This window comes from Ascidiella aspersa, chromosome 8 (genome assembly GCF_963924565.1).
Source record: "Ascidiella aspersa chromosome 8, kaAscAspe10.2, whole genome shotgun sequence".
Lineage (NCBI taxonomy): Eukaryota > Metazoa > Chordata > Ascidiacea > Phlebobranchia > Ascidiidae > Ascidiella > Ascidiella aspersa.
This window is the reverse complement of record NC_139454.1, coordinates 22,339,488-22,364,949: the sequence shown is the minus strand read 5'-3', so window position 1 is coordinate 22,364,949 and position 25,462 is coordinate 22,339,488. Positions and strand designations below refer to the sequence as shown.

General features: G+C 36.1%; 2 protein-coding genes, 1 non-coding gene and 1 pseudogene across 3 annotated transcripts; 2 read left to right on the top strand and 2 right to left on the bottom strand.

Annotated features, from left to right (window-relative positions):
• The first annotated feature begins 6,579 nt into the window (after positions 1–6,579).
• LOC146136898 (transmembrane protein 272-like) lies at positions 6,580–11,777 on the top strand. The gene is made up of 4 exons (XM_083395450.1): positions 6,580–6,868; positions 7,812–7,871; positions 8,936–9,160; positions 9,711–11,777. Exons 1-4 carry the CDS (start codon positions 6,619–6,621, stop codon positions 9,878–9,880), a joined length of 705 nt encoding a protein of 234 aa, XP_083251576.1. The 5' UTR covers positions 6,580–6,618; the 3' UTR covers positions 9,881–11,777.
• A 3,514-nt stretch (positions 11,778–15,291) lies between these two features.
• On the bottom strand, positions 15,292–18,541 carry LOC146136897 (transmembrane protein 272-like). Its single transcript, XM_083395619.1, has 4 exons — positions 18,336–18,541; positions 17,743–17,802; positions 16,552–16,770; positions 15,292–16,168 (listed from the first exon to the last, which is right to left on the bottom strand). The coding sequence occupies exons 1-4, from the start codon at positions 18,487–18,489 to the stop codon at positions 15,960–15,962; spliced, it is 642 nt and encodes a 213-aa protein (XP_083251745.1). The 5' UTR covers positions 18,490–18,541; the 3' UTR covers positions 15,292–15,959.
• A 2,183-nt stretch (positions 18,542–20,724) lies between these two features.
• Positions 20,725–20,852, top strand: LOC146136896 (U4 spliceosomal RNA; annotated as a pseudogene).
• A 185-nt stretch (positions 20,853–21,037) lies between these two features.
• Trnaa-ggc (transfer RNA alanine (anticodon GGC)) lies at positions 21,038–21,112 on the bottom strand. The gene has a single exon. It is a non-coding gene; the product is annotated as a tRNA-Ala (tRNA).
• Positions 21,113–25,462: the final 4,350 nt, after the last annotated feature.

Genomic DNA, 25,462 nt, shown 5'->3' with positions numbered 1-25,462 from the left:
CAATAGAAAAACATTTACTTGGTAAATCGATGATACGAAGCTTGATATAAAGCCTGAAACCATATGTCATTAATTAAGGGGAAGCGAGACAAATCATATAGTTGTGTTTAAAGTTTGCAAAAATTGAATTTTAATTTTTAGGATCGTAGAATTGTGCAATTTTTAACAACAGATGTAAAAGAATAACACGAGGTGCAAACAATTACATTTATTATGTTGAAATTTGCATACCATTTGATATAAAATGGTACGATAAAAAATGATAAAAAAAGATATGACGTCACAATTTAGGACGTGAAACTTTTACGTTTAACAAACTTTACATATTGCTGGGTACTTGAAAGGATTAATACCATTTGATTCCACGCCAAGTTCCAAAGCATACATGGCGTTTATCTTGTTCAAAAATTGGATCGATGGTACTCACGCTCTACAATTGCTATATCGCAAAGATGGTATGGATATGCGCAAACAGCAAAAAATTGAATAAACCTGATAATTTGGCAGAAGTTTTATTTCGTAGGGCTGAGCTCAGACTTGGACAACTAGATCATTCTAGTTTTCTAATTCAATGAATTAGGGCAAAATGCGACTTATTCTAATTCTAATACTTTTAACAAACTTTACATATTGCTGGGTACTTGAAAGGATTAATACCATTTGATTCCACACCAAGTTCCAAAGCATACATGGCGTTTATCTTGTTCAAAAATTGGATTGATGTTACTCATGCGCAATAGAATTGCCATATCGCAAAGATGGTATAGATATGCGCAAACAACAATCAACCTGTTAATTTAGCAGAAGTTTTATTTCGTAGGGCTGAGTCTAGACTTGGACAACTCGATCATTCTAGTCCTCTAATTCAATGAATTAGAGCAAAATGCGCCTAATTCTAATTCTAATCTAATTTGTGGATTGCTTGTGTGCTTTAATTCTACTTCTAATCTAATTCGGATTTTACCAAAAATGCTAGGCCTACTTTGTCAAACGCAATTTTTAGTCTCTTAGTCAAAACAAAGAATTTGATGTCAAACTCTTTGGTTGGAACGTAATTTTCACAGTCTAAAAAACATATGTTATGCTAAAAGACATACAAATTAGCACAAATATATTGACCATTCACATTCTTATTAGAACACTTGTCAATTTAAATGAAATTAATTGTAGCCTAAATAATCAAAAGTAATTCTAGTTCAAATTCTAGTTAAATTCCATTTTTTAAGATTTGGTAATTCTAATTCAAATCTAATGTGAGAAAACTTAAAATGAATTAATTATAATTCTAATCTAATTAGGAAAACCATAAATGCCCTAATTTTAATTCTATTCTAGTTTTAAAAAGCTAATATAAATCTAGTTGTCCAAGTTTGGCTGAGTCCAAGCAGCGCTATAGGCTGTGGATGTTCAATATGTAGAAGTACGTTGTAGTGTTGTATTGACTTTTAGATCAATGACATGACTTAAGTGCACTAAAGTCACTGTTTTGCACATGACTTGACTGAAGTCTTTTGGGCAAAATGACTTGACTTGACTTAAGTCCTTTGGGCAAATGACTTGACTTGACTTAAGTCATTTGGGCAAATGACTTGACTTAAGTCCTTTGGGCAAATGACTTGACCTGATTTCAGTCCTTTGGGCAAATGACTTGACTTGACTTAAGTTTTTTGGGCAAATGACTTGACTTGACTTAAGTCCTTTGGGCAAATGACTTGACTTGACTTAAGTCCTTTGGGCAAATGACTTGACTTGACTTAAGTTTTTTGGGCAAATGACTTGACTTGACTTAAGTCCTTTGGGCAAATGACTTGACTTGACTTAAGTCCTTTGGGCAAATGACTTGACTTGACTTAAGTCTTTTGGGCAAATGACTTGACTTGACTTAAGTCCTTTGGGCAAATGACTTGACTTGACTTAAGTCTTTTGGGCAAATGACTTGACCTGATTTCAGTCATTCGGACATCTGACAGAGTTATTGCTCATAATCGGACGAGTTTATAAATTTAGCAATCTTAACAACTTTTTTATTCGAAAAAAACTTGATTTGGACTTTTTGCGAATATAGTCTACAACAGGGGTCGGCAACCTTTCGTATGCAGTGTGTGTTACGACTTTACTAGTAATTCTAGAAAATTACCTAGGCCTCCTGTAAAGTCGCTGTGAGTTCTTATTTTCGGGCAATAAATAACCTACCAAAGAGAACTTATATTAAAAACCACAACAAGAAAACCCAATGTACAGATGTATTGGTTGCAAGAGTAGAATATTACCACACCACAAACAATAATGACACTTAGACACACACAATTACTTACAAAGGCGACAGACAGAGCATAATGAAACTTAAAAAATTTACTCGCTAATTTCACAAGGCTACACCCAGACGTCTCTCTTCGCTGTAGGCGGTGAGCCGCTCGTAATATACGCTAAAACAAAACTCCTTTTCACGAGAACCGACGCGCTCCCGGAAACCCCAGGCCTGCCTTACAGGGCGGCCGTTTCGTGGAAAGATAACATTGGGCGGACATTTTCGTGAGAAGTTGAACCGCGCCGGAAAACAAGCGATAAATGATTGTGAGATTTGCAGAAATGTTTGGAGACAGGAAAAAACATGTCTAAAGTTCAAATAACGGCGAACACCACAGCGCACAAGAATATTACGTTAATATACAATTATACATGTCTCGAAATGCGAAAACCTAATTCCTAGCCCTACATTTAAGAACAAAGGCGCAAAATTAATAATGAATGTTAGAATTTACAGTCGGCGTAATTAGCAACCGGTGATAATTTTGTAGTGCTAATTAAGCACGTAACAGTGTGCCAGTTATGAATAATGTCAAAATATCAACAACTTGCGTGCCAACATTTTTCTATGCTTGGTTCTACACTGGCAACCTCCGGAGTCGGTTAAAATTAACCGACTCCAGCTAAATGTGTAATTTCATGGAGTCCCGAGTTCTGTTCAGACTTTACAGCCTGTATTTCACCGATTTGCGTAACTAGAATAAGATGGATATTCAGGTTCAGCAATCCACTTATTAGGGTGAGGGAAAATATGCCTATATTTGCTATTCCACTTATCAGTTTCAAAATGTGGTACTGCTCATGCGCACACGTCTGACTTAACTTGTAAGCTCAGAAAACATTATTTTGCAAGTAACGTCGAAACATATAGTTGAACTATATGTCTTGCACAAACGTTTTTTTTGTTGTTTGACGATAATGACGCAGGCTGGTACGTAACACAAAGAGCTTTGCTTTAATGTTCACACACTTCAGCTCATACACATGACTTTTTTCAGTTGCATTGAATTTTTTTCTCCAGTTGCATAAATATTTGATTAACTTATTCTCCATAATTAAACTGTGTGACGCCATTAACTTATTATTCCGTGTGTCTCAATTTACTAAATAATTGTTGTGTATTCAAAAAAGTGTTTTAGTACCTATTGTTTAGTATGGGTGGTCAACCCTAAGTGTTTGTTTAACCATTGCTTGTCTGTTGTAACTAAACTTCCTACAATTCGTTGTTTTAAATATAAAATTAAGGCCTTATTTGAAGTAAAGCTAGAAGTGGCGCCTAACCAGTTTACTACTTTAAATACCGAGTTGTGTTTTTGTAGGACAGTCTTAGCGGCTGCAAAGATGCTAGTTTAAACCATAAGAAGCTCTTTGGCTATGTTCTGTGTTGTACCGGTGGTTTTATCAGTGTTGTTATTGACTTGACTTAAGGACACTTAAGTCATGGTTCTCATATGACTTGACTTTATTGTCTTTGCTTGCTGTATACTGTTTTTTGTACTTAGTTGAGTTATTGCCAATCGGACGAGGTAACCAAGTATAGTGTTTCAAGTTTTATTTTTATGTCAATGACTTGGCTTGACTGGGACTTGATTTGGCCACTGCTGACTTGGACGTGTTATTTTTTTGCCAAAGACTTGACTTGGACATGGGCCTAAATTGTTTTACAAATGACTTGATTGAAACTTGAGTCATTTGAAAATTGACTTGTTTAGAACCCTAGATTTTATATATCAACATTAACCTAGGTTGCTCAGCAATTTAAGTAAGGTTGCTCAACAATTTCTTTAAAACCTTTTTATGCTGCATTTTTTAACACAAAAATATTTTTTTTTTGCAATATTGCAAAACTTTATAAACTACTAAAAAAGCATCCACCATTTACCTTTTGACTGGCGAGCTTCAAAATGAGATGTTTCAAATAGGTTGTCCATTGTTGGTTTCATATACCCGATGATTTTATTGAATTTTTTGTAAATACGGGTAATAAACAATAAGTTATCGCAAAAAGCGTGTGATATTTCGCGCAATAAGAATGTTCAAAAATCATTAATAGGCCAGTTTGATAATAATACTTTGCCACCATAGACCGTTTACATCTATTTTGGCGGGTGTAGCCTATTTATGTACCGACCTTTAAACATCCGATTCAGCTGGCATTACTGAGGCGAAACTGAATAGAATATCTAACCATATGTTTAGAAATACAATGGCCCAAAGAGCTGGGTTATATTTGATTGTACATCGGCGAGCAACATTTTTTAGAAGCAACGTAAATCAGATTGGCGTATGTAGGCTACCTCAGTTAAGGCTTATAACGCTTAAAGTTTTAACTAGTAAATGTAAGCCTTTGATCGTTTCGTTTAGCTGTAAAACAGTAGTGTAAAACCAAAACATATAGTGCTAGAAATGTTTTTTCACTCTAGTTAGTTATTATTCTTTCTCTCTTCGTGGTGCTCAAAATACAATCGTCTTCCATACTTAGCTAGACGGGTTGTTAATGTTGAAATGTAACTTGTGACGGATCTGTCATATCGGCAAATCCATTTTATTTTATCGAAATGGAGAAGTACATGGTATTTTATGCAACTAAAAATATTTTTACTTTTTTTGGGGTTTATCTTGTGAATTAAATATGGTCAATACCTCATGGGTGTTTTCCGGTTGGAAAAATGTTAACAGTTTATTTCGCTCTGGTAAGTTTTGATCACCCGACCGTATCCATAGAATAAATCAGGGAAAGTTGGGAAAGTTGGATTTGTCTGTGCACAAATAACACGAGTGTTTTATTCAATGTTTGGTTTGTAAAACTGTTCGCTCTTTTCATGGCGTGGCTTAACATTATACAACAGATAGCTATTATGAAATATTTTGCGCTTGTCTAGAAAAATTACCACAACCCTCTATATTTGGGAAATCGGGTTAGCACTACGGTTCCTCTTTTCCTCGGATTTTTTCACTCACGAGAAACGGGATTGAAAAATAAAAATTCCCAGGAATCTCAGTATACCCGACGATAATTTCGTGTCCCAACTACGTCAATATGATGTTTAAAATTACTTTATATTAGCTCCAAACATTAAAAAAAGGCTCAAAGGCTTGTATTAAAGGCTGCACCCTTATTTGTTTTTATTTAGAAAACATGCAGATTGCAGGGCGCATTTTCTTTGGTAAAATAAATTTGTTTTTTCGCCGGTAAGCGAAAATAATGCAACTCAGCAACACCTTGAATAGGTTTGGTAATATTTTTTTCTTTATATTAGTCAAAAATGACAAGTTTATAAATTTTTGCTATGTTGCTGAATAACCGGCATTATAACAAAAAAGGGGATTGTACCGAAACAGTCCCCCAAATTTCTCCAGCGGTTTTCCAAATTTTGCAACTTTTTGGTATTTAAATGAAACAATTGCGTTCTCTTAAAACTACTTAGCGGTCACCCAAACCAAACCTTAAAAAAAACCCTGTTTATGACATATCGCAATAATTTTTCAAAGTCTCTAGTACCCTCATTAAAAATCACAATCGATTGAAACTTTTACACTTTGATTTTCAAAGGCATAGTTTGCCAAAGAACAAAAAAAATTTAAAAATACAGACCGGTCCTAAGACAGTGGTAAAATTTGTTTTCGAAAAAATTATACCTAAATAGGTTTATTTCGTCATTGAAATAATCTGCCAGAAATTATTTGCTGACTAGCTTTTGGTTAATTATCTTATACTGGTAAATATGTGTTTTCAACAACGCTCTACCATTATGTTAAATTGCATGTTGATTCGTTGAAATGCTTAGTTTGGTTGGTATTAAACTACGTGCCTCAATAGAAATACTGAAGTGTGGCACGGAACTTTTTTGTGTTTGGAAAATTCATTTGACCGGTGTCGGTCTAGCAAATTTTAGTTTGGGGTTTTCTATTGCTAAACATTATTTCGGTTAGGGTGCAAGTTAGCGTTTGGCCTTGGGTGGGTCAATTATCATTATTGTATTTATTCTCCCATATTTATTTCTTCCTTGAAGTTTCAATTTTAACAACTTGTTTCGTTATTGAAAAAACATGTTGGTTTCTGTTTAAACCAGGGCCGGAAAATTTCCTTGATTCTTCCTTGAATTCCAAATACTGTCCATTGACCATTAGTCATCTTGAAATGAAATTTACCTAATACCACGGTGTTTAGTTAATGCAGTGATTATTGTAGAGTTGTTTTATTGTGATAAATATGACATGTTTGGTTTTGAAATAAGTTTGCTTTGGATTTGTTTTCCAGTGTGCCACAGGCTGAAAAAAAAAAAAAATTTTTTTTCCCTGTTTTAAACAATGAGTGAAAAAGGCAGTCGCGCTGCTGCATACGGTTCAATGAACGATGAAGCCCCAGCCCCACCTTATTCGGAACAGGATACCGCAAACGTCGAAAGCCCCCCTGAACCACCAACTTACACCGACACCCAAAACGAAGCCCCGCCACCCACTTATGAGTCTTTGTACGGCGAAATTCAAGAAGCAAGACGCAACGCCACAAGTGGTGGAGGCTTTTTGAAGAATGTCTGCTTTATTTTGTTTAGCACGAGTAAGTCTTAAAAAACTGACCTGCAGTGAGATTTAAACTACAACTCAAGACATATATATATTGGCCAGTCTGCATTCTGTGGCCTGAATAGGTAGAGTGTGTACTTAAATTGAAAAAAATCTAAATTGTGCTAGGACTTCTAACCTAAGGTGTACAAAACACACATAATTGCACACCTGTACAGTGTAGCCTACACCTAAAACTAGGGTTCTGCACACCCAAAATCTCTTTGTGAAGTGCCGTGAAATGCAGACTGGTATATATATTGGTACTGTTGCTCTGCCAAGATGGGAAGGACAGGCTCTCCAAACTTATGATAACTAGCCTGGTTTGTCTGCATAAAAATCTTTAGTAATTGCATAAAAATCTTTTAGACTGTTTTGGTTAGTCTCCTATCAATGTGAAAAGTATGACATGTGCACCGGCAAGTTTTTTCAAAAATATGAGCATTCCAAAAAGTCAAATATACGTTATGACAGCAGGGTGCACTTTCGACCCTGGTGCATCCTCGTCACCTCTATTGTTTGGCCGTACACATGTGAGATCTCGTCAAGACTCACTTTCATTTTTTCCAGATAGGGGTCACCTAAAGGCTCCATTTTCAACATTTCAAGAACTAATACATTCTTTGGTTGAGTGTAAGAAGCCTGAGCATTAATTTTTCTACTGCCATAGGCAATTTGACAGTAAACCTGTCAGACATTTTTCTTAAAAAGATGTTTTTTTTTAACTTGTGTTATGGTATTACACATTAAATAAAAACAACTTCTTCTATGTGAAGTTTAAGTATGACAATAAAATATGCTAATTTATGAACAACCCAGTGCCAAATAGGAATCGAAAGTTGATATAAATAAAAGTTTTAGTGCATGATTTCCTGGGACACGGCCAAACTTTGTTAAAACCTAATGCCATTACACTGTGTCAATAATTGTTTTTTCAGTTGGTTTCACCATCCTTATTGCCGTACTACTGGCTATACCTGTTGCCATGATAACAATTGGTAAGTAAAAATTGTATTCCTCATTGTAACCATAAGTGAAACCAATAAATATTATCTATTTTTAAAAAGTTCCATTTATGTATATATGTGTGTGTGTGTGTGACCAAAATAACAAAATAATACAAACTTAATAATCTATATCAGTGGTTCTCAACCTTTTATAGAGCCAGAGCCGCATTTCAAACCTAAGGTTTGCAAGGAGCCGCATAAAAACAACAGTAGGCATATAATTAAAAAACGTTAAGAAAGAAACAAGAAAACAACAAAAATACATTACGCTAGCCTAGGCTAACTAATTATCACTGTTGAAACAGCTATTTCTTATTGCTATAGCTTGTCGATCAAGACTAAATATATTATGACGTCACAAACCACAAAATTATTTTAAAGACCCGGACGGAAGTACCGGGGAACATAAGTACTTCCCGGAAACAATTAGTATTCGTACTCAGGATCCTTGATGATCAAATTCATTCACTTTTATTTTCTTTTACTTCCTTTGTTGCAATTCTGCTACTGCTAACTAATTTTTCACTCCGTTAGTGAGAGCCGCAAAATGTACAGTTGAGAGCCGCATGCGGCTCTGGGAGCCGCGTTTGAGAATCACTGATCTATATAATATAAACTGTTCCTACCAGACATAGTAATAAAAATCAAAAAATGCTCTTTTGGTAATCGTTAATGTTCATAATCCAGGTAAGGTGGACTGGATAAAAACTGAAACAGGAAATAACTAAAAATGATTATTATGATTTAGTGCTTCTTTTAAGAGTACTTCGGTCTTTGATCAAGTATTTTGAGTTGCACTATATTTAAAACTTTATTATAAATCGAATTTGGAGGGCTGAATATCTGAATGGTATAAAATTGCTACATGTATGTACTAGGGTTTATAGATAAATTGTGTAATTAGTTTCTGTAGAAAATAAACTATAGAGTTTCTGTGTCAAAGAACATATAACTTTAAAGTAATGCTTAATAAATGCAATTTTTTATATTTTAACACGCGCCCCTTGGCTGGACACTGTGGCCATCTATGAACTCGAAAATTCAAATTTTTTCAGGTGCAATTAATATTGGCAATTGTCCACTGCAACGTCTCATACCAATTTGGCTAATCGTGGGTGGGAGTGTGGCAGCTCTCATGCAAATTTCGTCAATATGGAAAAGGATTCGCGCCCAGTGCAAGGGCCAAACAGAAGAGGAACAGAACCAAAACGAGGGCAATCGGGCATACAACTCTTGTAGCAGCCTATTAGCTTGTTTCAACATGGCCTGGTTTTTCGCAGGTGATTATATTTTTTTGCATTTGCTTAGTTGTGCAAAATGGTAGGCTAAACTACTTATTTGACTGTTTTTTTTTTTAATTCTTTTATAGTTTAATGTTGCCCAAACCACCAAACTCAACGAGTACGGCTCCGCTCATAGTAATATTATTAACCCTTCTACAGTTACTTTCTTGAGTTTATTCATTCATATAATATTTTTGAAACTAGAAATGTCTCATACTTTACTATTTACTGCCAATTTTAAACGTAAAGTACCACAATCTGATCGGTTACTAAATGACATCCTGTTTGTTTTAATTAAGTTTTTTGTTGAAATCACTGCATTGGTTAGCATACCATAGCTGGAGATCCTTTTTTTAATTTGAGATTGCCACGAAAACCATGACAGTATGGGAAAAGTAGCGATACTTTCCACTTCTGGTATCCACTCCGTTTTATTAGTAGTTTGCTATAAAATATTGGTATCCTCAGTACCAATTACTGTCTTGTATTTGTTAATTCCCTATCTTACCTCTTATATCCAACCAATATGCTACATACACATATCCAGGTAATGTCTGGGTATACAAACACTTTCCTCTGTCGGAGATAGCTGGTGAACCAAGCTGTGACCCGGTAACCTATTACTTTGCTTTCTGGATTATAACTTCAGTCTACATTGTGGTTGGTTTAGTTTGTTGTTGTTCTTGTTGCATTGCTATCTGTGGCGCCAGCAAGTAGTTTTGATTGGTTTACCACGGTTAGATTCGATACCAAAGACCACTTGCTTTACATCTCCCCAGTTTCACCTAAATGCCTTTTTGAAATTTATTTCTACTTTTTTTTGTAAATGTATCGTTGTTTGAAATGCTTAAAGCTGATTTAATATGTTCATGTGCTACCAAAGGAAATCAAAATTCAGAAGCGAATGTATAGATATAAACATTTTGAAATCCTTTTTTTATTTTTTTACAACAAAACTCTTTTAAGGTTTGCAAACTTACTAAGAAATAAATATATTAGTTGTGAAAGTGCTTTTTGCTTACAAATTTTTTCGTAGCCAAAATTTCTTTAAGCCTTTAGTGAGCTATAAAGTCTTTTTAACTGTTTGTTTATTACTAATATAAATGTACTTAACATATTAGGAAAAAATTTGTTATTTTCCAATTCTTACTGTTAATAATCTTCAAGTTTGCACTGTTTTTTTATCATTATTTTTCAGAGCTATAAGACAATTGTTAAAGCAAGCTATTTTTGGCGATTTAATGCTTTTTAAGTTTACGACTAACAACGAAAATGCTAAAAGTTTACATTGAGTGTTGATTACATTTGTTGTAAGATTTGGCAACGAATGACGATGCTCCATCATACCACAGCAAGTTAATATGAACGTAACATTTATTTTGAATGCTTTAATGATCGTTCCTGTCTTACATATTTTCATGTGCCATTTTTCAATCACCTCCCTATTATTCAAGTAGCCTGAAGAAGCATTGTTTCATATTAAACGTAAAAAAATCGCCTTGTTTTTCGCTTGACAAATCAAAGTATGAACCGGAGGTTTAGAAAAAGGCGCCACTCTAGGTACCTTTGTCACGTACTTGCGTTGGAGTTTTTTTATCGACATAGTCGACTTGTTTTCTATGTAAGACACACACACATATGTGTTTAATAACAACTGTGATCTATCCCTTCGGAAGCTGCTTTATGACCAACGATTACGGCTTCCGTATCAATAGAATGTGCAAGTATTGGCGTATGGTTGTTTCTCGACTCGCTCCTCTCTGAGCCTGCATGGCTCAGTTTGTAGAGCGACGGTCCCGGCTTGACCGGAGGTCGTGAGTTCAAACCTCACTGCAGGCGAGTTGTTTTCCTGGCTTGCTCTGCTTGCATCATAGATCGACAGATTTGGCGAGTCTGCGATGGCTTTTTGGTGTACTGTTTTCTATGTATGTTGATTTGATTTGTTAACGCAATGTGTTGTGTGTTACTTGCACACGACCGTCGACCGTGGAATTTCATTTTCCCCATATTTTCTCCTATTGCTATAATATGCAAGTTTATTAGGCCACCGACAGTGGTGTCAAACTTAAAAAAAAAAATTTAGCAACGGTCCCCTAGCAAAGCAATTTTTTAAATTGCTCACTGTCCCCTTTAAAATATACACAAAATTTAATGGTTTCAAATGGGTCGGTTGCACTTGCAGTCTTAGATAGGCATGTTAATACCGTATTTAGTAATGTAACGCTAACGAAATCACTTTATTTGATGAAAGCAATCACGAAGTTGATTTTTTGTTGGGTGTTTCGCGGTCAAAGAAAATTGTCTCGCGAACCCCAGTTTGAAAACGACTGACTGATGTAGTTAAAAACTGTTTGATGGTCCTTTCTTTTTCGCCAAACTTTGTTGCGATGCAGTCTGGCCATATGTTGCTGTATTAAAATCTCTTGGCCTTAGATAGGGAACACACAATAAGACCTAAAAAGCAACAACAATACATAAAGCCCAAAAAACTATAAAACCATAGTATTAAGACAAACGACATAATAAAGCCAAATGCGCAGTAATATCCAGTACAGCATACGATCAAAATCGTCTGACTAAGACCTAAATCTGTCGGAATAAGGCCTAAATTCATCAGAATTAGTTCTAAATTCATTGGAATAAGGCCTAAATTCAACGGAATAAGGCCTAAATTCAACGGAATAAGGCCTAAATTCTTTGGAATAAGTTCTAAATTCATCGGAATAAGGCCTAAATTCAACGGAATAAGGCCTAAATTCATCGGAATAAGTTCTAATTTCATCAGAATAAGACCTAAGTTCATCGGAATAAGGCCTAAATTCATCGAAAGAAGGCCTAAATGGCCAGAATAACGCCCGAACCTGTAAGTAGAGGGTATGGGACATCGGGGGCCATCGGTCTGGCATCGGCCGTTTTGGTGACTACGTTTGGACGCCCTAGTCTGACCGGCGCCGTCAGGGCGCCGCTGTTTCGGCACCGGATTTTTTGTCCTGTTTGGGGTTATTGGTGGGTAATGGGTGGGGTTAGAAAATGGGTTAGTGTTGAAACTTTTAGGGAGTTAGTGATGTACTTAGTGGTGGGGTTTGGGGTTAGTTAAAGTGTTGTTTAGGCCTGATTTTGACCTTTTAGGTCTTATTCCGACGGATTTAGGACTTATTACGATTTAGACGGTACTATTACCATAGGTATTAGTGCTATTTCGGTCTTATTCCGAATTGTGTTTTATTCTGACGTTGGTGTTGTTCTTATCTTGGTCTTATGGCTGGAGTCCCTTAGAAGCAGCAAATTGTAACTAGATGTGTCCATTTTGTCCAATATTATTCGATCGTAGCCGATCCCCAATGAAGTGGAGAAACTGGACAAGTATTTGTGCCAATTTAAACAAAGTTGTGCAAAGCTAATTCACTTTTGGTGCATAGCATGTTCTGCCCTTTAAATGAGAAGAAAATAAAACGGCCCTGCTCAATTGCTCAATTTACTATTTTTTGCCAACCTATTACTAGATGTTAAAAAGTATTATATGGCTCTTATGGAAATTCAAACGAGAAAATTTGGCTTTTATGGCTTCGTAAGCTAAAAAGTTTACTGACCCCTGAGCTATAATATTCGACGAACCCCAGCGCTTTGTAGCTTAATCTTGAAAGATATGTTTGCCAGAAATGATAAATTAGCGTCTAACGCCTAAGCGAGTTTCAGCCTACTACACAATATTAGCGTTGCGAGGTTATATTTCTTTAACTATTGACCTCTTGTAAAATACTTTTTAAGAGGATGTTATAAAGTTTGAATTAAAATGCCGGACATGCCTAATCAAGGTTTAACTCCATTTGTTTACTTACAACTTTGAAATATGTTTAAGACTTCTACTTAGCCGATTTTTATTTCATTGTCTCCTTCTGACGAAGTTAAATAATTTTTCATCCCTAAAAAAAGAATTATCACCTAACAATTTTGTCTTGCAACTTACCTGACTTCAGTAAAGCTTAGATTTATCGATTTTGTTTATGTGTTAACACTGGTGAGGATTATTTAGCCCCTTCACAAATCCTTAAATAATTCAACCTTATAATCTACAATGAATTGTTTTAAGTTTAGTCGAAAGTAGTTTCTCCACCATTGTGTTAAGCACGACTTTTAACGATTAGTAAGTTATGGGAAATATTTTCAGTATTGTTTAATTTCGAAAAACCGTCGCCCACAAAGTAATTTATTTTTGTATTAGGCAATTTACAATTGTATTCACAGTTTAGATTTTTAGAACATGTAAAACGACACTGTTCAGTTACAGGAGACCTAATATTCTCTTTAAATTATATATCGGTATGCAATTGCTGTAAAATTTTCTCGTTTAAAAATGTTTTGTAACGTATTGAGTTGTTTTGTTGGTTAACACTTTAACAAAGTTGTAATGAAATTGAGTGTATAATTTGCTTGCTTGTTAGGCTAGCAACTATTATGGCAAACGCCCCCCCCCCCCCCCCCCCTACTTTTTCATGTATTTTTATTCAAGCTTTCAAACCGCTCTCCGACATTCTAAAGATTTTTTGTTTAAATTGTGACCTGCTTTATTTGGTTTGTCTCTAATCATAAAGAAGTAATTGTTATTAATATTTTTAATTGTTTTGTGTTTTATCAATTTGTATTGACAGTTATGCGCTGTAACTTATTAGTTCGCGTGTTTGTCAACACCCCATAAAACATTCTGTATAAAAATACTTTTGCTATTTACTTGGTTCTTTCGTAAGTTTGTGAAATTTTGGACTTTTTTGCAATCGGCTTTTACGTGAAGCACTGATGTCAAGAATAAATACACCGAAAAAATCTTTCTAATGTTTGATTCTAGTTTATAAGGGTCTCCGTATATATGGTTGAAATCACTCTTAGCATATCTCGTCTTTAACTCGTGCGGAATCAGTTATCCAAATTCAGCAGTACACATTTGGACAGACCCGGTATGGCCGGAGGTCGTTAGTTCGAACCTCATTGTAGCTTAGTTGTTTTCAGGGCCAGATCACATTTGTAAACATAAATGTGTATTTATCTTTCAATGAGTGATATGCTACTGTAGACCCCTTCAATGTGATTTTCTTGTACTAACAGAATATAGCAAGCATTGGCGCCAAGTTTGTTTCTCGACTCTCTCCTCTCTGAGGTTGAGTAGCTCGATTAGTAGAGCGACGGTCCCGGTATGGCCGGAGGTTGTCACAGCAGGCTAGTTGTTTAAAACTGTATACTAAAAGTATACCAGCAAAACTTTGGCGACCCTACACTGGCTCAGAAAAAGCACTGGTTGCAATACATATTAGGCTTACTTGATAACCTTAAGAAAAATTACCCCATGCTCTGTATAATAACCAACTATATTACACACGGTTAACAATTTTTCAGTTGTCTACATAATTATGATAAATAGCCTACCTACTTAAGGCATCCACAAACAGGTTGTATTCAGTTACACTAAAGCTGCTGGGTGCGTAGACAGTTTTAAAGCATGTTTCCCAAACCCCGAGATTACAGACCGCCAGTAAATTAAGCTATACAGAAGTCTTATGTTATCGATAAAATAATCGTGATTTTTCCTGGTTTCGATTTGCAAATAGCGTTAACTAATAGGACAAAAAAAACCTTAAAATTTCGGTGTCTTTAAGTAATATCTGACGAAACAGTAAACGAGAATGTTTGCTTGACATTATTAAATATAGGTCGGCGAAAATAATAAATTAAAAGGGAAGACAGAGTTAAAATTGAAAAGCCCTGATGAAAAGAATTAGCATATGCAGTCAGGTTTATTTAAGCTTGGCATTGGTGAGCTCGTAGGATATTTAATAGACCGTAACCCCGCTCACCATTACTAACCAATATTAATTCTTTGCTGCAGTAAAAGGCTAAAGGCTATTTTAAAATAAACCATTTCGACCTTTTAAAAAACATGGTGAACAACATATGTTTTCGTGGTCGTTTATATACTTTCTTTTAGGTACTAGTTAATATAAAATATATAACCACAACTAAATGGTGATAGAGAGGCTACTCTCCACAACTATCTCGTGATTGATAAGCTGTGCTTCGCTTGCAAACGATTTTTGATCCCCGAAAAGTGGGGTTTTACATTTACGACAAAATCGACAACCCGTCGGTAGATATGGATTACCAATTTATTAAACAGAAGTCACTCTGGAAAAATCGTAAGTAAACAATACTCCTAAAATACATTCTCACGTGGTAATATTAGCCTATAGAATAAATTGTAACACTGAGACGTTCACACTATTTACAGCAGGCCCAATACTTTGTATGTTTTTTATATCATTATTGTAAACACCTTTTAAATGCACGCCAGCTAACAAAAACAAACAAACGGCCTTGCATTAGAAATCGTCGTTCGAAAGTCTAGTTTTTTATAAATGCTTTATCAATTGCTTTCCTGAAAAGTTTATGTACAACCATGTGCAAACCTAAAATGCGACAAGAATAAAGTTTCGGAGCAAATTTGCGACGAAAACGTGTGACATCACAACTTCTTCCTCAACGCTGTCATTTATCGATAGACAAAACTTGTTTACCTATTACTGCAACAACCGGGAAGCGCTGCGTTTTGTCAGTTTGTCAAAGATGCAAGGTAAGCGCTAAATTATAAATTAAACGTAAACAGACGTTGTAGGTTTTACACGCTCTATTGAATGTCGCCAATAGATTTAGGGTTTATATCTCATTTGAGGCCATTTCTAGGCACAAAGTATTTTTAAAAGTTGGACAACAAAGTTTACAAATTGAAGATAAGGCAACTCCTGTCTGTTTACTGCTCCGGGTCTGCCGACTCAGTCTCCTTTTCGGGCTTGGTGGTCACACAGAGTCCGACGCAGCAGCAGCAGCACAGCAAGATGAAGACGTAAGCAATGGTGAGGATGGAAAAGCTGTAGTAGTACAGCCCTGGCTGGCAGTAGTCCGGTTTTGCCGGATCGACTGTATTAATGGGAGGGTACTCGCTGTAAACCCACACACTCCCTGAAAAACAAAATTTACACGGCTCTGTTGACGCCTGCTTGCAAGTAAAAAGTTTTGAATTGGTGAATTTAAGTTGGGTGGCTTGATTATTTCTCAAAAAGCAATTAGAGCACAGGACAATAGAATTCAAAAAAAATATATATATATGTTGTAATTAAACCGGATTTCCTACTGGTTTTACATTTGAAATTTGTTTGCCGATCACTATAAAATAAGACAACTTTGTTCCGCTTACATAGCGCAATTTTCACATTTGGCCGCCCGCTATAAGTCATCAATAGTTTTGCATGAAAAAACCTAAAGATACGGTCTAAAGTTCGAACATTAAGCTTGGCTGACTGGCTGCTTCCAAGACCGAAAAAAAAAGAGTTGTTGACACTTACCAACAATTAGCCAAACCACTGAGAAGATGGCCATGATGATCAGGTAGGCTCGGAACCAATAGCCTCCATGGGTCTCTGAGTCGTGGTCTGGCACGGTGCATTGGGTGAACATGCGGTGCAAGATAATGGTGGCCTTCATTCCAGCCGCTACAGCTCCGGCCACGATCAGCCACATTGGAATAGCAGGATCCAAGGGGCAGTCATTGTAGTAGACTCCACCTATGTAACACCACACCGTTTAGAGCAGGGCTGCAGAGTCGGACTCGGGACTCGGGGCTCGAGTAAGACCACTTAAAACTGCCCAAGTCCCGAGTCCGACGTGCGCTTTCGCCGTATCAATTTTTTTAACAATTAAAGACCGCAAACCTGTAAATTGTTACGGTTAAATAGCATGGTGGATATTTTCCAACCATATGTTGTAATTGTGGATGAATTATGTCACACCCCTATGAGGAGATGGCTAAAATCCATTTAAATTTAGTTACTTAAATGGGTGAAAATTTGGCTGTAAAGTCGTAGCCGGACTCGGAACTCGACAAATCGCACATTTGGCCAGAGTCGGACTCGGGACTCGGGAGTTGGACTTGGGTTATTTTTAACCGACTTCGCAGCCCTGGTTTATAGTAGATTATTTTCAAGCAAACCATTATAGGACCCGTGTCATCGAGGATTTTAATTATCAAAAAGCTTTTTTTTTTTACTTTGTTTGACCTTTTTTGGAAATTCACGAGTGGCCTCATGATTTTTAAAACATTTCAAGCGTCTATCGAAATACTTTAAATTGCTTTCTCTATTTTTTCCTGCATCTCCCTTTTTGCTTTATTAAAACGGGAGGACCAATAAATGTCAAAACGAAAATCATTTTAAAATTTTTGGGCAATATAATAACTTCAACTTTCAGACTATAGCACTTGAACAAACTATCTTGCCGTAAACAAGCTGTATAATTAATTAGTTATTATCAGCAACCAATACTAAGGTTGTTCTTTTGATGATATAGTAAAACAGTCCATAAAACTAAAATATGTTTGCGCAGGCTTATCTTCAAAATGTAGAAAAACATAATATACCTTTTAGTTAAGAATAATGGTTGGCACTTAACAAGGAAAGGATTGCAAATATTTACGAATTGAGAAATATAGTAAAACGCTTTTTACCTTTAAACAGCTATGTTTAGCTTAGCCTACTCACCAACAATGATCATCGACAAAGGGATGATAAAAGCAACCAAGGTGAGCGGAAGAAATCCAACTGCAGTAAAATATTTTCTTAAATTTAAAACACTAGTAAATTGCTTTTTAAATTTTATTTTATTCTGTTTACAGACCATGAGCGAAATTTCGGTAATTTTGAAACAATGACCACTTCACATTTAAGTGGCTGTTACATATTTCACTTGTTTACGTATGTCAGTCGTAATAGTGCGATAAACAAATGTAATATTTACAAAAAAGTAAAAACACGAAATTGCCAAAAAAATTATGCCCATCCCAGACATTTTTCACTTATTTGTTTCGTCTAATGTTAAAGGTTATTTTACCAACGTGTAAAAGCGGATCGCACTTCTGTGACCATGCTATAAAAGTTGCTGATAAAAATTCTGCTTGCAAACAGCGTACAAACTTTTTATCAGCAGTAAAAACTATAGTTAAATACACCAAAAATACTGTTGCTACCAGGCATAGTATATTTAAAAGAAGATCTTCCGGAATTTACTTAAAATTGCCAATGCAAATTTGCCCTACGCGCCCCGTAAGACATAAACACTCGAAGCTGAGTTTCACCTGCGTAGTAAATGCTGCTTGTTGTTCTTCTGAACATATCATGATGGCTCGTGGCCTCTTTTCGGGCGCGTCTCAAATCGTCCAACCAGCTGTGGTGATGGTGTTGGCCATCGCTCTGTTCGACCGAACCGTAGTTAGGCGGCGTGGTAGTCATGTTGCTTTGCGGTAGTTTTTGGTTTAGACAAGGCTTTAATCAAAGAAAATTGCAACCTGAAAGATAATAAGACTTGTTTAAAGGCGCAGACAGGTCCTACGGCCCGGCTTTCTGTCGTGTATATTGTAGACTGTGGCGTAAGATTTTTTTAAATTTAGCCGTGAATTTTATTTGGCCCAACGTTATGGAAGTAAGTCGGGCGATACAACAATGTTTAGCATTCCTCATATTAAGTTTAAAAAGGTGTATTTCCTGTTTAATTATAACCATACTAAACAAAGTAAAACGGTCTAATTTTCCGCCCGTAACTTTACCCGCAAAAATAATTTCAATATCATTTTTGTCAACCCTGCTTAACATCATCGGCTGAGTTCAATTTTCCTGATAAAAATTCTTCGTTAATGTCGACATTTCTGGTGCATGGAAAAAAGCTTTTTTTTAAATAAGAAAATATCTTTCACCCGTCGAAATTTTATGTTACGAAAAAGCGCTATAGTTCGAGTGTGCACCATACGCTATGTTTACTTCTATTAAGTATCGCTAAATATCTTTAAAATTCGATTTCGACGTTTTTGATGATTTTTTTTCTTTTAATTAAACCTATTGAGGCTGTATAATTGAAAACAACACCCTTGCCTATTTCTCAAACAACACGAACTCTAGCACTCACTATAATCAAACCACATGTATCTCAATCTTAATTTTTAATTTGATTTAAAGGCCTAATTAAATGTATTATTGCACTCTTAATTCTACTTAAAACGTGTGAACAAAAAGGGCGTGTTTAAACAACCCTACATGCGCTACGGATTGTCGCATGTTCACAATGAGACGAGTATCGGCTTTTGCGCAATGCTATAAGCGCCGCACCCACCAACCTTCATAGATCATTCTCCGTAGACAACATCGCCATTAATAAGGCTAACGTTTCCCGCTTATACGATTACCGCGCGACGCAGTTGCAACGATTGTTCCCCAAAACGATAAAAGCCATACCGAAACCGTAAATAACATTTAACGTTCAGTAATACATTTTACATTATTGGCTGTTACAATATTCTGCATTGTTGGTAATCTGCTTTGGCGTTGAGGCCACTGTCAGAATACAGCTTTTTAAATGGTATTCGAATGTATATAATTAGCGTATTTAACTACATAGATGTTACACGGAATATATCAGTGGTTGCAATATTAATTGTCCGTCATTAACATGGGCTTTTATTGTCATAAAGTATCAGAAATTTAATTTTTTTTAAGCGTAGTATAAATGAGTTTTTATTTTTCTTTAGGATTCCGCTGTTCTCATTACAGCATTTCATTACAGCCGACAGGGTAAATGTTTTCCGGTGACACTCGCTGTTAGTACAAATTTATATTTGGGAAAAGTTGGTATCACGATTGGGTAAGTTCGGAAACTGAATAATCTTCTGTTTTTGCAAGGTTAGTTTATACCTTATACGGACTAATTATATAGACGGGGACGCCAGACAAAACAAATAAATCAGCGGAGCTAAAAAGTTCAACAAAAGATAAGTGTTGATGGCAGAAAACAACGAATTATAAGAACTGACTAGTTTTAAACCTATAAAAGAAACACACGGTTAATATTCATTTCCCTGCCAGCTTCAAAAAGGTTTTTGCGCTTCGTCAAATTTTTAGGGTACATGTAGTTTAGCCGCTTTTACGTAAAACGCAATCCGGAAGACTCGGTCAAAAACCGCCATCTATTTAAAACAACGGCAAAACGTATATCAATACACAAAAATTCGAGGACAAATTTGTACATTAGAATACCCGAGACCAATAAATAATAGTTGTTGTTTACGTACCGGGGCTTTTCTATTTTAGTCAGCGGCGCAGCATGTTTTTGCGGCGCACGTATAGACAGCAAAGTGTCAACAGAGTCGCATGAGACCCAAACTGTCACGCCACTTTCTACGGGGTGTTGGGTGTGGGGGTTGACGTGCCCCGTACCAGCGGCACGTTTTGAGGATGTCAACAGTACAAAACCACGCCCCTCCGGCCGTCGATGCAATCCGTCAGCTGTTTGATAAAGATGAACAGACAGGTAGTGGGCTGCCTACAGCCAGCAGCGCTTCCTTTCGGGCAAATGGCGCGCTTCTGTGGGCGTCTCTCGTTTTTTTTCGCCCTTTCTCTCTTTTCGTGCTTCGACTTTTTTTCTTTTTCTCTTTTAACAACAGAAACAGCAAACGGGGACTTCTCTTTATAACTTTTTGCCTGGCGCAGAGCGATATCGCGGCTGATGAGGTTTATCCGAGGCGCGTTTATTGCTAGTTGAAATCTATACCCAAAATCCCGCCCGATCGCTTAATAAGCCTTTGCATCAATTTAAAAAAAAAATTGCAGAGAAAAGACGTTGTTAAATTAAACTATAGCTATGTCCGATTATAACGATTTAGAAGAGCTACTAACCAAAGCCACAGGTAACGACTACAGCTTACGTATAATTAGTACACCGAAAGCCATCGCAGACTCACCGAATCTGTTGATCTATGATACAAGCAGAGCAGACTAGAAAAACAACTATAGCCTGCAGTGAGGTTCGAACTCACGACCTCCGGTCAAGCCGGGACCGTCGCTCTACCAACTGAGCTATGCAGGCTCAGAAGGGAACGAGTCGAGAAACAACCATACGCCAATGCTTGCTCAATCTGTTAGTACAAGCAACCTCATAGAAGGGGATCCACAGTACCATATAATTTATTCAATGAAACATTCACACACATGTGTGTTAATAACTGAGATTTAGCCCTGCGAAGCTGCTTTTTGACCAACGACTATCATTCCGACTATTATGTATTAGTTCCATTTGTATCTTATTCCGACGTGAATGTTGCTTTTTTTCGGCCTTATTTAGTTTATGTCGGAACAAGTTTGTAGCCATACAGTGGATCAGTCTGAAAAGGAAAAATTCTGGTAATAAGTTACTTCGTATTTCGCATTTTTATGAGAACGGATTGCGTTTTTATCTAAATAGATTAAATGAAAGGCCAAATGTAGTTCAGAATTTATTGATGCTTTTTAAATTTCACGAATCCCGCATTTTTCTTTCTTATCTAATATAAAAACAAGGCTGAAACACATTTTAAATTGTAATCATATTTGAAAACGTTGAACATTGTAAGTTGGCCAATGTTACCAAGAGAATGTCCCAATCGAAAACAGGCGAAAACGAACTTGAACCAAAGTAAACCTGTCTCGCCTTAATATTGCTCACGCTTATGCGGTGTTGAACTTCTGGTCGTACAACCAAAATCAGTCGGTATGACGTTAATTACCGACTTCCAGTCTTCAAACAAGGCAGCTATCGGCCCACCACCTCTTCCTACCTTATACGTGCTACCTGCGGTGCATGTATGCGGCCAAAATGCATGACGTAATGGGTGTATGTGTTTAAAGCGGAAGACCGAACACGGACAGACTTGGACAACTATAGATTTATTGTTTTACCAGATTAAAATTAAAACTAGAGTATTTTAAACGGTTCGTTTTTGAATTATTTTTGAATCTGAATAAAGAGATATTAGAAACGTTCAAAATGCCACCCGCTTCAGTAAAAATGTTCATAATGTTACCATCTTTCGTCTTACTACAACCTCCAACCATAATGAATTCATACGAATTTATTCGAATGAAGATATACTGACGATGTTTTGCTGGCGAAATATATATACATATATATATATAGGTTGTTTCAAAAGAAACAGTGCACTAAACTCATTCCAAATAAGTAAAGCAAAAACTCTCCAATGAGCATATTATTCATAATTAGGTTGAATATCATACACATGTATTAAGTCCTTATGTTGCAATAACTGTTGAAAGTGTGTGCCGTTAACTTGCTGGCACAAATTAGAGCGTTTCTTGATATTGTCAAACACATGTTTAAGTTCATCAGGTTGAATTATATGGGTAACTCTGCTTATTTTGTTCTTCAATTTCTCTGTGGTCTTGGGATTGTCTGCATACACAGATCCTTTTAATTTGCCCCACAAAAATATAGAGGGGTTAAATCAGGTGAACAAACTTAATTTTTAAAACAGTTGTTTTTTTGTACTGGTTAAAACAAATATTTACTATCTTTCCAAATACTATATGGAAACTAACATACCGGTATTTTGGCAATAATACGAAAGCTCATGAAGAATTAAACAGTTTAATATACCCCTCAAAATTGTCTTTTGTTTGGTGGTTTTAGTAAGACGAGCGATTTTCCAGTCAGTAACCGCACCAACATTGGTTTTAGAATAAACTGGAAATCGTAGTATCGTTTTTTTCTTATATTTTCTCGCCCAAATTTACAACCATTTCATTTTTTTATTATATATATATTTTTTTTTCAACACATTTCCGCATTCTTACGGCGATTTTTTAGCCATTCTTACCCCAGATAAGACAGTTGTCCTTCAGCGCTCTGAATCGATCCTTTTGCGCGTTGCAAGAACGGAAAATGTAGTAGCCGGCCATGCCGAGACAAAAAATGGCGGCCGATTTCAGCCCGCCGAGATTTTTAAATCGCACCGAGGTTTTTGTATTTGTAGCCTTGCAAACATAGATGTGTTCACATGTGCTAATTAGGAAAAAAAAGGCAAAAAAAAGTAAGATTGAAATAAGTGGTAAAGCGAATATAAATATGATGCAATTACAAATCTATCGCAATTACTCGAAAAGTGTTTTTTTTTAACACTGGAGTAACTATTTATTTGGTTTTCCTTTTGAAGAATGCTAAGACTGTAACTGCATTCAAATGTTTTACGAAAATATTTATTTGGGCAAAGCAGGTCTTATTCAATTTGCTTTGTCAGTTATATGTGCTCAATGCGTCACATTCTCTAAATCTAACTTAAAGTTTGCATTTTAAACAAAATAGCCGCGATTTGCGATGCCTTAAATGTCGCCTTTTCTTCAAATCGACTTCAGTTATACCTATTTTAAACCTTGTCCGTCATAATATTTTATGTTTCTCATGCGCTCCGTGGTAAAAATTAATTGCCCACTACTGTTCTCATGTATTCGAAAGTCCCTACTTTCCTTATTGGATCTTTAAGAATGGTAATTTAAGAACGCGACTCTTCAAGAACGCGACCCCAACTTGGGAACCACTGATTTAATGAGAGATTTTGAAATGTAATGGCCTGTTTTGTTAACAAAGTACCAAGAATAAACATAAAAATTTGATAGTATATAGGTATAATGCAGGGGTGTCCAACTCAAACATGCCGGCGTGCCAATTTTTATCCTATAACTTCTTCCCGTGCCAAATTTTAGTAATATAATTCTTTCTAATAATAAAAGCGTTTTTTTATAAACAATAAAAACGTGTAGTTAGCAGTGCGCATTACTGCATCTAAATGTCCGTCGGTGAGCTGACTTTTGCTTGTTGTTTCTTCACATAATTACTTCTAATACTATAACATTATATTGTAGTGGAGGCTAGCATTCACATAACTATAAAGTTTGGTGTGAAGAAACAACAAGCAAAAGTCAGCTCACCGACGGACATTTAGATGCAGTAATGCGCACTGCTAACTACACGTTTTTATTGTTTATAAAAAAACGCTTTTATTATTAGAAAGAATTATATTACTAAAATTTGGCACGGGAAGAAGTTATAGGATAAAAATTGGCACGCCGGCATGTTTGAGTTGGACACCCCTGCATTATACCTATATACTATCAAATTTTTATGTTTATTCTTGGTACTTTGTTAACAAAACAGGCCATTACATTTCAAAATGAATAAAGAGTTATTCGAAACGTCCAAAATGATACCTACTTCTGTATGGGCTTTGATATTCTTATTACGTCTTACTACAACCTCCAACCATTATGCTCCAAAGGCTGAATAGCAAATTAAGTAATTTAGGGGGGCTTGCGTGCCATTTTTTGTTTGGTCGTGTCACTTGTTGGACACCCCTGGTATAATAATTAGGTTATGATCTTATTATGATTATATGCATTTTTCCATTGCATTCAAGTTTGTGAAACAGAATCCAGATTAACATACAGAATTTAACAAATAACATGAACTTTGTACCATTTCTTAGCTTTTTAGGTTGTTTATTTTGCAAATACAACATTCGAACAGTTAGGTTCGATAGAAAGAAATATGTGATGGCAACAAAAGCATCCGGTAAAAGCTGAATCACCTTCACTAAACAGGTTTAATTGGTTTAAAATATGTTCGTCTGGCATATATTTCTTCAACCAACGCTTTGGCTTACTCAGAGGCGTAGCGAGGGTATTTTGCGCCCGGGGACAAACTATAACTTTGGCGCCCCCTCCTCTATGTTTCATCGTATTTTCTATTAAATTAACATAATATACCCTACTTCATACGGAAAAGTAGAACAATGTAGGTATTTGAAGAAAAAGCGCTATACAAACTACAGCATATGACTCACTCAGTCACTGTCAAACATGAAATGATTTACATAGTCTACAATAGATAGATTTATTGTTCTTGATTTCACTGCGCAAACTGGTCAACCACGTGAATAGCAAGATCAAAGTCCTGTCCCATTAATGCACGCAGATACGACGAAATAAGTTTTAATTTGCTGAACGACCGCTCACAACTTGCAATTGAAACTGCTATTGTTAACATAATTTGTTGTGGTATTCGCAGATTGGGAAATCCGTCATCCCCATAAAACACAATAAAACCAATAAACTCTAAAGGACCCCAAAAGGGGTTTCTGGTAGAATTTCAGTTCGATTACTAATAAGCATTCGGCAATCACCAATTTCAATGAAAAGTTCGTTGCTATTGATGTCCGTGTCGTAGAAATTTGCAAAATCTGGACAATTTTGAAGCATTGCATCCTCGTCTGTGTCAGATAGAAGAGTCTTTAACGTCAAGCAAATATTCAAATTTATTGTTTAGGTCTTTTAGTCGTGAAAAACGTGTTAACATCTCATGTTGAAGCCGATCAGATAGATTCTTTAAAAC